General features: G+C 48.7%; 1 protein-coding gene and 1 long non-coding RNA gene across 3 annotated transcripts in view; one reads left to right on the top strand and one right to left on the bottom strand.

Annotated features, from left to right (window-relative positions):
• Positions 1 to 10,788, top strand: part of ENPP6 (ectonucleotide pyrophosphatase/phosphodiesterase 6) — a 138,627-nt gene extending 127,839 nt beyond the window's left edge. For both annotated transcript variants that reach the window (XM_045055209.1, XM_003984581.6), the window contains 2 exons: positions 5,737 to 5,860; positions 10,440 to 10,788. In XM_045055209.1, coding sequence (XP_044911144.1) covers positions 5,737 to 5,860; positions 10,440 to 10,645 — 330 coding nt within the window. In that variant the 3' untranslated portion in view covers positions 10,646 to 10,788. The remainder of the gene's footprint in view (positions 1 to 5,736; positions 5,861 to 10,439) is intronic.
• On the bottom strand, positions 5,854 to 10,440 carry LOC109498721. Its single transcript, XR_006596251.1, has 3 exons — positions 9,620 to 10,440; positions 6,904 to 7,366; positions 5,854 to 6,436 (listed from the first exon to the last, which is right to left on the bottom strand). It is a non-coding gene; the product is annotated as an uncharacterized LOC109498721 (long non-coding RNA).
• Positions 10,789 to 14,739: the final 3,951 nt, after the last annotated feature.

The following is a 14,739-nucleotide window of genomic DNA, read 5'->3' as shown; positions in this document are numbered from 1 at the left end:
GTAGAGATATTCCCTGCCTCACCCAGACCTACTGAATGCAAATACCCCAAAGTAGGTCCCCATAGAAGCTCAGGGCGGTCTCTGCAGAGCCAGGCTTGGGATCCAGCAGTGTAGACAGTGAGCGCTCCCAAGTTTCAAGGTAGGAGGGTCCACTGTGGCCTCCAGTGGGGGAAGACTGGACAGGAAGTCAAACAGAGCCGGAGGAGCCGACAAGGCCCTCACATGGTCCCCTGGCCTTGGGGGAAATCTTCTGCGTCCTCAGCCTCCCCACACAGTCATTTTGGGGTGCACGGCAAGAGCTGGGGCCCAGATGCTGTCCCAGCAGCTGGTGGCCCTCCTGCCTCCTTAGGAGTATTTTTCTGTGTGGTTTCGCAACCATTTTCTGATCTATACCGAGGGGAAGTCGGAAGGAAGAGGTGAGAGGTGTACATGCTAACGTATTCCGAAAATGCAACGATAAAACACGAGTAAATGCCTTGAGATTTTGCCAAAGCAAGTGCCTTGGCCATGTGCAAACAGAAGCTAATGACACAGATTGTCCAGGATGCTCCTTGCTTCTTCTTGTCCTTCTATCCCTCCTTCTACCTTCACCCTCATTCCCAACCCTACCCCCATTTCTGATTGTGCTCCCGGTACCTCCCAGCTCAGCACCATAAAGGGCTGAACTCGCCATGAAATGGCAAATTCAGAGATGCCTCCGGGCGTGTGTTGAACAAATTTCATTAACTGGTTTGCTGATTTGGGAGTAAACAGTGCACATTACTTTTTTTTTTTTTCTTTTTTAATTCTAAGGATGATTGAGACAAAGATGTAGTCTAGAGACTATAACTCTTATCTCATAAACACTCCCCTGGCTTCCCGAATTCAAGCAAGCTGATGACAGGCATTTTCACGGTGAGCCGGCAGCAGAGCGCAGGCGCCCAAATAAAAGAATACAAGTCTGCAAACATAATAACCATTTCTCCCGGTGTTTCCCCATGTGGGGCTACTTCTGGTTCCTTCCTGTTAGAAATGATTAACTAGCTTAATGGCTCATCAAAGAGGGTCCCCTCCCTGCTACCTACCCATGTATAGAGGAGGGGTCCCGTAAAGCTCTGGAATGTTCTGAACAAATCACACATAGTGAAGATTTTATTTAAATTTCCAAGATAGTGTTCACTGTAGAACGGCCAGCATATCTCCGTTTGCCGAGGACCGTCCTGGTTTTAAAACTGAAAGTCTTGGGGTGTCTGGGTGGCTCCGTCGGTGAAGCATCAGACTCTTGGTTTTGGCTCAGGTCACGATCTCACGGTTCACGGGTTCGAATGCCCTGTCTGGCTCCGTGCGGACAGTGGGGAGCCTACTGGGGATTCTCTCTCCTTCGTTCTCTGCCCCTCCCCTGCTTGCACGCTCTCTCTCTCTCTCTCCAGATAAATACATTAAAAAGTAAATAAGTAAAATGAAAGTCTGCCAGCCCTGGTGCTGGGCGAACCGCAGTGACTGGCACAAGCTGTCAGCACTGAGAGCGGAGAACTCCGGGTCCTCTCTCCTCCTCGCTCCTGCCAACTCTTCTCCCACGGCCGCTTCCCTCTCCTGCTCCTCCCGTCAGAGGCTGTCCAGCTCTCCCAGCCGGGCGGCCATGGCCTTCCCCGCTCCCGGAGCTCCCGGGGGGGACGGGGTGGGGGGGGGGCGTGTGGCCGTGCTCCCGCGGGCACCCCGGGCCCACACTGTCAGAGCCACCCGCAGCCGTCACCAAGGCTCCTCCGCTACACGCACCCCGCGCCCCCACGGACAGGAGTCCCACGGCGGGCTCTTCCTGCCTCCGCTCAGGCCAAAGGCGCCCCGGGGCCGGATCCGCCTCACCGCCTGTCCCTGTAGGCGCGGGCATCGGGACAGAAGCCCGGGACAGAAGCCGTAGCCCGTCTCCTTTCCTCGCTGAAGACGAGCTCCTTCAGGTGAAGGAAGGCGTTTCACCCAAAAGCCTAGCAGGGTGGCCGGAGCTCCGCGCCTGTCCGTCGAATTGCAGGATGGAATGAACAGCCTCTTAAGTCACTGCCTTCTCCCACGTGCGTGGGGACAGGGACGTGCCCACCCTTCCCTGCGGCTCCCCTCGCCAACAGTACCCTGTTCCTCCGTGGCCTTCGTAGAGCGGATTCCCTCCCTCACCTGTTCATTAGGGGGAACTACCCTGTCCGGGCGGGCGCCTTATTTGGGCCCTCCCGCCACCCGCTGCGGCTGGACCGGTGTTCCCCGCGGCCCTGGGAATCGGCTGCCCACCCTGCCCTGGGCCCAGCTCCCTTAGTGACCCAAACTTAGCAGTGCTCCCCTCCTCCTCCCACACGGACACATACGCACGCACACACACACACACACACACACACACACACCCCACTCCTCTACCCCTGTCTCAGCTTTGACCAGGTCTGGAGGGCCTGGGCACCTCCCCAGGACGTCACTAGGTGGTACTATGTGGCAGTCCCTGGGCCTGGTAGAGTCAGGATGAGGTCAGCTCTCCTCAGGCAGGACCTTGAGGACGTGCAGCCTGGGGGTTTCTGCTCTGGAGGCGCAGAGGCCCGTGACACTCATTTGTCAGCGTGACCTCCTATGTATGCCTCTGGGATGAGGAAGTGGAACAGAGACAGGGAACAGAGGCAGGGAAAGCCACCAGGGAAGGGAAGGGAGAAGATCATCCACATGCCATTTTGAAGTCAAGGCCGCGTACGTAACGTAATCCGTCCTGTCACTTAGGGGACATGGTCAGCTTCTCTCATAAGCTGCCAGTTTGTTCTTACTTTTTCAAATCGGTAAGAAGAGGTGTTTCACTGGACAACTTTGTCACTTTAATAAAAAAGAACGCACTCAACCTGTGATCAGACAGAGCCCCGGTGACCTTCAGGCCAAGGCTTTCGCGGCTGTATGTTTGTACTTGTGCAATTTGGACTGGAATATTCTGAAATCAGGTAATGGGTCTGCATCTCCCTTTCATCGGCCCCTTGGTCATGGGGCACACATGTCCTGTGGGGGTCATCAACTGTGACGTCCTTAGTAACAAAATGTGCTACCTGGGGCAGCAGGAATCACTGCCTGGTAGCCTGACGGGGAAGCAACACCTCACATCAGCTGACGGAGCTACGCTGGATGTGCTGCGGTCATCGCCGCAGACCAAGAGCAAACACAGCACAACAGGTTAGAAGTGCAGTAAGTTAATAAAAACATTCCCATGGAAAGATACAAGCTACAGCTGGAGAAGGAGGCGGAGGGATGATGGAAATTCAGGAAACGGAGAGTCAGTGATCTAGTGTGATTTGGAAAGCGGTCATGCCAGGGAGCGATTTATGGGGTGAGACTGGATGTGTGCGCAGGGCGATATGACAGCTAAATAGGCAGAGGGGACTTCGGGGCTCGCAGCCATCACTGTCCGGCTGCACAGGACCAGAGCGCCTCGCCCCGCAGCCAGCGACATCTGGCAACCATCCTGCGGCTACTTACTGAGCATCTATTATGTGTCAGGCATGTGGCACAGTCATGACCTCCTCCCAGAACTCTGTGAGGCAGGTATTATCACATCCAGCAGGGAGCCTGAAGCTGAGAAAAGTAGCTCGCCCAGGGTCACGGAGGCAGAACGTTGGCAAACTGGAATCCCCTTTTAAAACCTCTTTTCTATACTTTGGCCACTACTCGGTGAAGAGGCAAGGGACAGGGGCCACCTCCTTGTCAGTGCCGGCAGGAGCACCGCCGCGGTCTCTGGCTGTGGGGTGGTGGGAGAGGCACAAGGACCAGGAGACAGATGACCTGGGTTTGATCCCAGCCCTGCCTCTCAACAGCTGTGTGACTTTAAGAGTGACCCTTACCCTCCCTGTGCCTTAGTTCCTTCAACTCTACGGTGGGGAAAATGACATCATCCAACACCGGGATGTGGTGATGACGAAGTGAATGTCAGTGTAACCTCCTGATTAAGTAAATAGATGGTACTGTTACAGGTCTTTAATTTTTTTTTAATGTTTATTTCTGGGAGAGAGTGCGGAGCAGGGGAAGGGCAGAGAGAGAGGGAGACACAGAATCCAGAGCACGCTCCAGGCTCCGAGCTGTCAGCACAGAGCCCGATGCGGGGCTCAAGCCCACAAACCTCAAGATCACGACCTGAACTGAAGTCAGATGCTCAAACAACTGAGCCACGCATCACAAGTCTGATGCACCAACCTATAAATTGCTGGTACTGTTGGGTCCAAGCGTCCTTCATGACCAGTCGGTCTACTTCCTGCATTTGCAATGTCTGTGGTATCGAACCCTGTTCCACGGAAGGTGACTGGAATATCAGGAAAGAATGTTTAGTCTGCAGTGGAGGGCTAGGGTTCTGTCCCGCTGGCCGCAGCCTCCTCAGGCCCCACGGAATCTTCTTTAAGCTGTTGTCTCAGAAGTAAGCGTCTGTGGTCCAAGAAAACTTGAGTTCTGAAGGGAAGACGGGTGACAGAGAAGTGACGGCTCTGGAGCCCATCCCAGATGAAGACTGTTGGAGGAAACGTAAGAGCCCTGGCTAAGAGGAACAGAAGTGTCATCTTCAAGTGTTTGAGGGGAGGGGATGAATTTATCCCAAGTTGCTCCCAAGGGTGGAGCTAGAAAAACAGAAAGATGGGGGTGGTGTGTGGGGTGGAAAGGCCTCTGGGTTTTGTCAGGTTTGCTAGAGAAATGAGGTGATTAGATTAGACTCTGTATTTTCCAGCAATTCTCTGACAGCAGTCGGGTGTCCTGCAATTCGGCCCAGTCCTGACACTGACCGTCTGGAGTTGGAGCGGCCCCCTGCACCAGGGGGCTCAGTCCCACCGGGCCGCCCCCTCTTCGCACCCCACACGTGCCCCGGGGTCCTGGGTCCCCGGGCCACCCATACTTATGTGCGATTGGCAGGTTCTCACAGCCCTTTTCAGGTTTGATAATTGAGTGGAATGAATCACAGAGCTCAGAAATGTGCTCTGTTTATGATTAGTTTCAGTACAGAGGATACAACTCAGGAACAGCCAATCGGAAGAGAGGCATGGGGCCGAGTTTGGGGGGGTGAGGCATAAGGCCTCCATGCTCTCTTTGGGGTCACTGCCCTCCCAGCACATCAATTTGTTCAATTACCCAGAAGCCCCCTAGGCCACAGCCCTCCGGGGTTTTTACACAGGTTTCTCGGCACAGGCACGAGCGACCATCGTTGGCCACAAGCCTGAATGCAGCCTTAGCGCACAGGGGACGGGCTGAAATTTTTAACCCCCCCCATCACGTGGTTGGTCCCTCCAGTGACCTCCTGAAGCTGCCCAGCCCCCCACCGCAGTGAGCCATCCCATTACCATGTACTCGGCTATGGGAGAAAGGGGCTCATTATGAATTCCTGTCACTCGGGACACGCCCAGGGTTTTGGGAGCTCTGGGTCAGGAACATGGGACCAAAGCCAAATATACCTTTTACTATACCACAGATACACTTTAACATCCCTTCTGTCTCTAACATGATAGATTTAGTGGCTCTAAAACTGATCACAAGGTACAGTTCAGCTCCGTGTAAGGAAATACTTTTATAACTAGAGCTCTCTGGCAATTTACCGGCATGCCTCCAATGGTCTGAGCTACCTGAAGAAGGAAGTGATCCAGCTGAGGCTGGATGACCCTAGGGGAGAATGTTGAGAAGGAAATCCCCACATTGGGTGGCAGTCTGGGCCAGATGCTCACTCATCATGATGGTTGGGACAAAGGGTAATGTAACTGCTTTGCTTGGTTTCAGAATCGAGAGTCACTTCCATTTTGGATGAACAGCACTGGCAGGAGAGAAGGCTGGCAGCATGGGTGGCATGGCTATGACAATGAACTCATGGACATGAGAGGCATCTTCCTGGCCTTTGGACCCGGTAGGCAAGAGCTGACCAAATTCTTTTAGTCCTCCGTTCCCAAGGAGGTGTCTCCAGTAGGGGGTGACAGAACAGTAAAGGCTGAAGCGATTTCTTTATGGACCCTCTTTATGAGCAAAGCTGAGCAAACCCAGCTGGTCTCCATGAAACATCTTTTGCTGGCTTGCTTTCAAATGCTTCTTAGGTTTGGCAAATGTGGCCAAATACTTTTCCTTGTAAATTTTAAATCTTGAGTGCAGTGAAGAAAATGTATTCCACATGTTTGTGATTCGTTTTTTACTTAATTCATCAAAACGTTATTTCACAGTTATCTGATGTCCAGGAAAGCTTATCAGACACCAGGTTGCTGACAGCTGTGAGTCTCAGAGTTGATGTGATCACTTCACAGGGTCTGAGCCTTCCAGGGTTCCTCCCTGTCTAGAGCACCCACCCCTGTGGGGGTCATTCGGTTTAGGGCCCAACCAGAAGCTAGGATGTGCTCAAGGCCAGGCTAGGAAATGACCTTGAGACTGACTTTGAGAATGAGCCAGAATGACTTTCTCTTCCTTGATGTCTCTTCCTTGACCAGATAAATTCCTAGCGATGGAAGAGAGGGGAGATGGAGAGGGTCTATTTGGTCATTTGCTTTAACTGACAGAGGACTGTAAATTCATGTTTGGGGAAAGTTTATCACACACTCTGGAGATCATACTATGACCCAAACATCCCCTTCTTCCTTAAAAACAAAACAAAACAAAACAAAACAAAAAGCGGAGGGAGAGAAGCATTCTACAGCCATCAGCCATCAGTTGACTGGCTTATATGCTAGTCTTTCTTACTACCGTCCACTTTCCTTATTAAATATAATAAACCTACCCTGGTATCGTATTCCAAATGCTGTTTTCTAGATATAGATCAGAATGTTCCAGCCCATGAAAGTCCACACTTCCCTTTCAAATTATAGGTTAGAGGTGTTGCCTAGAAGGTCTGCTCTTCTTCTTGTAGCAAGACGAAGATGTATGTCAACCCAACTCATTTCATCTGCCTTGGGCCACTCTACTTACCACAAAAGAGAACGATGAGACATCAGTTTCTGCATCTGCCACAGGAGCCCCTGGCCTCCTGAGCTTAGGGAACACATCAGTCCAGATCCTTTCCCACATGTGACCCAAGTTCCCACATCCCGAAGCATCAGAACCAGGAGCAGCAAACATTCATAGAGGGCCAACCAGGTTCACGACATTGGCCTAAAAGAGTTCAGAACATGCCCACGCAGGTTGCCATCAACCAGTGGTAGCTGGTGGGTGTTCTGGTCGGCCAAGCCTCACGTCAGATGTAACCTCTTATACTAAATTCAACATTAATTCTCTAAAAAGCTTGAAAACATAGCAAATGAGGGATGGAGCCTTAAGGACTTGGTTGAGGTCAACTGTTAGATTAGGTTGGAGACATTCCAGGGTCATGGCCTTTATACGGAAGAACATTAAACATCAGGGCTTTCATTCAAAAGCATCTCCTTCTTCTTCCCTAGAAGACAGAAATAAGATCGGAATGCAAAAGCAGTTGTCAGCTGAAGGAGTGTTTATAAGCAAGGGTCTCAGGCATATTTTAAAGCAGAAGCAAATCTAGCCTCAAACCAAAATTTTAAAACAAAGTACTCAAAGCTGCATTAGCTTAAAGTTAAATTCAGTGGGGAGAGTTTGTCCATCAACAAAGGCCTCCATCATATGCTCCTTTAAAACTAAAAGCCTAAGTCTTTTATAGACAGATAGATGACCCTGATGAAAATGGACTGGGCCAATTGCAAAAATGTTTCCAGGCAGATACAGCCTTGAGAGCCGCCCGCAAACCATCACGTTTCTGGCTCCAATTCTCATGAAAGATTGAACAGCTTTACACACTGTTTACTCAGAAGAAAATTTAAGAGTGAGGCCTTTAATAGCTATCTAGCTGCACATTGAGATAGAGGTACATCCCTCCTGATTAATTGTATGCGCTTCTCGCTTAGGGAGGAAGCTGGGCATCATTGCAGCTGCCCAGATTCAGCTTTAGAAGTCAGTAAGTCTGGTCCAGCAAAAAGAAAAGGAAATAATTCTGGAAGATAGCCTCTCTCTGGTTAATCCCAGTTTTCTAATTTGAACAACCTAATCTTGCCCCGGAGAGCTCCACGTTTCAAGATAAGACGGCAGGAGTGTGATTCAGTGAGCTGCCCGTGAGCTAGCAAGCCTCACCCGGAAAGCAGCCCCAAGGTGGCCAGGCGTGGCGTGGGCCTGCAGAACCTTCTGTCTTCAGGAGAAACAGTTTTAGTATCAACAAAATTTAAATTCTTGGGACTACCTTGGATTCCCAATCCAGGTTCAAAGTGCCACCTTGAGTTAGTGGAGCTTGGCCCCCACGTCCTCCCCAGCTGGATCTGGTTTTGCTATTTTGGAATTTTCTAGAAGCTCTCATGCTAGCCTAGATCATCTCTTCATCGGGTCCAAAGTCCCAGCACTGCAGAATAGGAAGCCATGAACCAGATGGAATGGAAAAGAAAACCCAATACTCCTTCCTGCTTATGTGCATAGGATTTAATTTTGTACTTTTGATGTAAAAAGGTAATCTTTTCTAATATTTCTTTGTCAGTAGAGCTTGATCTCAGTTTTTCCTGCCACGTGTTAAAGATGCGGATGTTTGGAAAGGGAAGGCTAGGGAAAGAGAAGTTGGGTCTACTGATGTCTGCCACCCACACACGTGGAAAGGATACGGGTACCATGCGGTGGGGCAGTGTGGCCATCACATCCAGGCCCCTGGCAAGCTGGAAGGAGGGAGGGGAGTTGTTTCCACATCACTGGGACAACCTTTCCATTGATTTCTCATACTTCAGCTGATTCTTCTCTGGGGACGTCTGACCAGACACCTACCTGTAATTGCCTTGATACTAAGAAGGGCTGGGATTCTGGGGCAGTCCTGATCCTGCCCTCCAGGGAGGCTCTGGATTTTAACTAGTTTTTACCAGGAGGTGATGCTACCTTATCCCTTATCCTTTCTGCCCCAAAAGTAAAGTGAACTCTCCAAGTAATGTACTGGGTGCATATTTTCAATCCATAGCTTGCCCTTGCCGGGTGTTTACTCTACATGTTTACCAATGGTAACGACTACCATTTATTGAGCATACAGAACGTTCCTGGAACAATGGTTTACATACCATTTCCACACCCATTTCCGGAGCTTCTCCAGCTAGTAAGTGGCTGTGGGCTGATTGTAGAGCCTATTAACCTTATATACCGAAGTCAACATTAATTCTCCCAAGTGAGCAAAAGCCATCAACGGGGAAGTTGCCCTGGCTCTAGCATACTCTGTGGCAGAGTTTTCTGAATAGAACTTCTTTCTGTATCTGTAATTTCAGGGTTAACATAAGAGCAGGACTTGCTGTTGGCACTTCTGGACTATGTTGCCATTGGTGTTTGTTCGCTTTTTAAATAAAGTATGTGGGATCATTTTAGCACAGCAATTATAAAGGACTATTTTCTAAGGTAGGAAACTTGGCTTCACAGCCCCCGTACGACCCATTTCTTTTCCAAGTCTTGCGTGGTTTAAAAGCTCATGCAGAGAGGCCTTTACTGATGGATGAAATCTCCTTCTTGAATTCAACCTCAGTGTAGCTCTGGTTTGGGGCCCGAAAGGGAAACTGCTCTGTACATTACTGAACTCGTACGCTCACTCTTTGAACACTCAGCATCCTGTTTGCCTCCTATGGAGGAGAAGGTGCACTCTCCACTGAAATCCCTCTGTACTTACCATGCTGCGAAGGGCCAGCCCTACCCTTCACATTCCCGTGTCCCTGCTGGAGTTTGGTGCCGCCTCCGGGTGGAAGCACGATACTCTTCTCCATTAGTGCTCTCGGTGGCTTCGCGTGGGTCCCGAACCCCGATACCAGTTTGCTTGCTTTCCACTCAGCTAGGGTATTTTATCTGCCGGGGAAAGGCTCCCACGGAATGTCGAGTTGATCTTCCGAGCTTTTTAAGAAACCATTGCTTAAGAAACTGTTGCTTCTGAGTTAGCTAGCGCAGAGGAAACCGTACAGTTTCACATTCCGTCAAGCCCTGGGACCTCAGTGGGGCAGGAAAATGAGAAACAAAAATTCTTGAGTGGCTATGGGGCCCCCCGTCCAACCAGTCCCTGCTAGATAGATGTTCTGGAAGATAAGCATACCGTGTAATTGGGTTTGGGGGGCTCAGCAAGACAGTCGACCTTCTGCGACCACACCCGCTCTCCAGTGCTCTGCAGAACTGAGCAGCAAAAGTGGAGCTGCCCCGCTGCCCCCCCAGGATGGCTCTTGTCAGAAAGACACCACAGTTACGCACAAGGACAGTCTGCTGACTTGTCTTTTAAAGAAACTCATCTCCATGAGCCATAGGAAGCGACATCCTCTTGTAAGCTCTACCCCTTCCACATCTCCTTCCAAGGTCACAGTGACTTGGCCACGCCCCATTGGCAGAGCTGATTTCCGGTCCCAAAGCTGCCCGGAGCCTGAGTGTCATTCCTCCGTATTGTGACTCAGCCCCTTTCTGCCCAGGGAGTGGCTGTGACAACTTGTTTGCTTGCCTTTCCCTTTCAGATTTCAAATCCAACTTCAGAGCCGCTCCAATCAGGTCCGTGGATGTCTACAACATCATGTGCAACGTGGCAGGCATTGCTCCCCTGCCCAACAATGGGTCCTGGTCCAGGGTGATGTGCATGCTGAAGGGAGAGGCTGACTCAGCTCCGTCTGTCCGGCCGAGCAGCTGTGTTCTGGTCTTGATTCTACTCCGACTGTTTGCATAGACGCTGCTATCGTTGTCCCCAAACGCTCAGCCAAGTGTGCTCCACGGTGCAATGGTTTTCATTTTCTATTTGAATAATAGCTTCATTAACACAATTGAGGCCACAAAAATCGTAAATATACTGCTCTTGGATGATTCCATACATAAAAGTCCCTACTTCTTTAAAAAAATTTTTTTTCTTTAATGTTAATTTTTGAGAGAGAGAGTGTGACCAGGGGAGGGGCAGAGAGAGGGAGACACAGAATCCGAAGCAGGTTTTGTCTGTCAGCACAGAGCCCGACACGGGGCTGGAACCCACGACCCTCGGGATACGACCTGAGCCGAAACCAAGAATTGGACGCTTAACTGAGCCACCTAGGTGCCCCCAAAGTCCCTACTTCCTTAAAAAAACCCCACCAAAAACCCCAAACTTTATTTCTTCTGGAGATAAGGAAAACCCCAGCTTTTCACTGGCTCAACGGTCTGTCCCTTTCTGCACTGTTCTCATGCAGCTACTCGGATGAAGTGAGCAGGAGCCCGCCCCCGCGGCAGACAGTGGATATTGCATGGAGTCTTGGACCTTCCTGTGTCCTGCCTTGCACAAAGCAGGGCCTTGTCTGTGTCGTGTCCACACCCAGGAGCCATCCTTGGGGTCTATGGCCACAACCCTGCACCGCTTCTTCCATCCCAGAAAAAGGAAATCCCCATAAAATCAATAGCTGTCTTCTGTTTGTGACTCTTTTTCATTCTATGCCAAGTCCCGGGGAGGGCATATCTTAGCTTGGATCGCCAATCAAAATTACTAAGGATTGGAGAACTCCTAGAACAAGGTGGAAGATGTGGGCGCCCTCCCAAGGTCTTGAGTGCACAAAAACGTCTCCCTCGCCTTGAGGAGGAAAGCCTGCTGTAGCCCTGGGCTTCTGTGAGATTTCTCCCAGTCTGTCACAACATGGAGCTTTGCACATGGCAGGCCCTGCGTGTGTGGGTGGCCTGATGGATCGCCTGCCATGCTCTGGATCCCCAGAGTGTTGGCTGTAGCAGTACCTGACCTATCATCACAGTCTGATACAGTCATTACGCATCTTGCTGAGGACATGTGGACATGTTTGCAGAAATCTCAGTTCACTGCCTGGAATGGTAGCACATTAAGCGTAAGTTCTATGCACCAGTAGTTCTGGAGCAAGTCTGGTTGAGCACCAGCAAAGTGGACCCCGAGTGACCCAGAATCCTGAGGAAAATCCCAAGCTGGGGTAGGGACCCAAGCTGGGACCAAATCCCAGTCACTAACCAATTAGCCATTTAATTAGGAAACAGTTTGGTCAAAGTGCCACCTCAGGGACCTACGTTCTTCGGAAACTCCTAAGAAGAGCCACTGGGCCTGAGTTGAAATGTTCTTAGTCTTCTAGATTTGCTGTAGGAAATCTTGTGAGACAAAGGATCAATGCGCTTTCAAATGACTGGAGTTACGTGCACATATGATTGCATTAACAGTGAGTTGGGGCACATTTACAAAAGAGACTTCTGTCCGGGAGAGACAGCACATCGAGTCTCAGGATGATGAAGCCCTTATATATATATATAGTGTTTCCCTTGAGAAGTGAGTGTCAACACTCACTGTGATTCGAGAAGGCTGGCAGCATCTCTGTGCCTGGAATCACCAGAGCAAAAGATCACTACTTACCATCACAAAAGATGTCTGAGGATTGACGTAATGTGTTTTAAAAGTGCCAGCAAGCCATCGAATCAATTAGAAAGAAGGCAAATCGGCCTTTGTTATATGGCTTAGAGTAAATTGGTGCTTTCAGAACATTGGCAGTGGCTGTTGAAACAGGCATCCGTTGTTCAAAAGTTTCCTTTCTCCTGAAAGGATGGCGATCTAATGAACTGAGTGACGCCCACCTTCCTGAAGGAGGGATCCCTAGAAGATAGATATCCCTAGAAGATTAAGTTAAAAGTGGGTCATCAAAATCAAGAGAGTGAAAACATGTACACAGTCTTCACACTTGTCTTTCCTGCTCTACCATTATTCCCCTCACTTATCCTTAAATTCTTCAAGTTGCAGAATAAAACTTCAGTTATTTGCCTGACAAAGTGTAGTTAATAAATAATCGTGAATAGATGAATGAGAGTAAGATACTTTTGGAGTCGTGAGTGTTGGTGAATAATAAAGAAATTTCACTAAATGGAGAAAAAAACTTTTCCCCAAAATAATGCATACGTTTTAGTGGCTTGATGATTTGGCTACAATTTTTTCCCTTTGATTTTTCTTTTAAAGTTACATTATTTTCCCCAGGAAAATTCTTTCTCGAAATGTGTTTTGTTCCATCGGAGTAAAATCTGAGTACATATAGACACTTTTCTCCTGGATTATGTTGCTACTTCACTGCTCATTCTAGGGGGAAGATAAGTGGATGGACGTGAAAATACCGAAGGTAAATGAAAGGAAGGGTCCTTACATTAGGAGATGAATGGCTACTTTTCCCCGCCCAATTTCTAATCTCCAGAACCCAATTCAATTAAGTTCTGAAGAACTAAGCATAAATTAGAACAGGCTCAGGGAATTCTTTCTAGCCGCAAAGAGTCCTGATCAGAGAGCCCCAACTCTTTTTACTTTTAAAGAGAATTTGGTAATCCACATGGCATCACGGCCGTTTGCAAACTTCCCGGGGTTGTAAGCATCATCTGGCCTACTTCCAGAGATGCAGGTTCAGGGGATCTGGGTGGGGCCTCAGCACTTAGAGGTCACACTGACCTAAGGTCTGGATCGACTTACGGAGAGCTGGGTTCTGTTTTGACCTGGTAGACCTGAGACTCCTGACAGCAATTTCAGAATCCGCCAGTTTCTCCAGAGGCCATCGGACTGGCATCGGCTACCGGTCCCAGCTGGGTCAAGCTTCCAGCTGTCTCTAAGCCACAGCAATTCTGCAAGTCCCTGGGGAGAAAGGCACCCCAGGGGGCAAACTTGGCTTCTCCACACCCCATTCCGGTGACTCTAAGATTCTGAAGACTGCTGTCAAACAAACTCACTGTTCAAGACATGTGGCAATTTCATGAATTTTCTAAGAAAGTTTTTGCATTTCTGTAAATGTCAAGAGATGTCCAAATGTGACTGTGTGTTTAATCTTTTTAAGCAATTTGTGATAGACCAAAGTCAGCTCTTGTAAACTACTTGCTAGAAAGGAGGGAGTTGTAGCCTTGGCAGACTGGTTATTATAAAACATGGGAAACTTGGTCTCAGGTGCATGCTATGAAAAATACACTCATGTGCGTGTTGCTTTGAAATCATAAAATAGCACCTAGTACAGTTCTCAAATGTTTAATAAATGTTCCATAAATATGTTTTGAATGAAAAAAAGAATAAATCTCATTAAAGAGACTTGCTTACACCTCAGATATTCTTTGTAGTTCCACAAATTAAAACAATGTTTCATTTTTGGTTTTCTATCATTTCTTATCACCCAATTGAAAATATAATTATACTTCATTCCATGGATTAAACATATTCCATCTCAGGTGTATGGATTTGGTGATGGACAGAAGGAAGGAAGGAAGGAAGGAAGGAAGGAAGGGAGGAAGCAGGGAGATTAGATTTTGAATATATCAAACATAGTTACTTTAGAATAATAGCTTTATCAAGATTTAATTTATATACCATACAATCTATCCACTTAAAGTGTACAATTCAATGGCTTTAGTCACAGTTGTGCAACCATCACCCCAATCAATTTGAGGACATTTTTATAACCCCAAAAGAACTCCATATTCACAAGTGCACCAGCGGTCAGTCCCCATTTCCCGCCCTCACCCTGCCTCAGGCAACCGCTGAATTACATTCTGTCTCAGCCGATTTGCCTATTCCAGATAATTCATTAAAATGGAATAGCAATATGTTGTCTTTTGCGGCTGGCTTCTTTCACTCAACAAAGTGTTTTCAGCATTCTAGCATGAAGCAGTCCTTCATTCTTTTTATTTCCAGATAATACTCCATTGTATGGAGTGGCTACATTTTATCCATTTAGTTGATGGACACTTGTTTTTTCTCGCTTTTGGGATAGTATGAATATGGGTGCTCTGAACATTCATGTACGAGTTATTGTGGACCTTGCATTTATTTGG

Source organism: Felis catus, chromosome B1 (genome assembly GCF_018350175.1).
Source record: "Felis catus isolate Fca126 chromosome B1, F.catus_Fca126_mat1.0, whole genome shotgun sequence".
Classification (NCBI taxonomy): domain Eukaryota; kingdom Metazoa; phylum Chordata; class Mammalia; order Carnivora; family Felidae; genus Felis; species Felis catus.
Note: the sequence above shows the minus strand (reverse complement) of the source record. Positions and strands in the feature narration are given on the sequence as shown.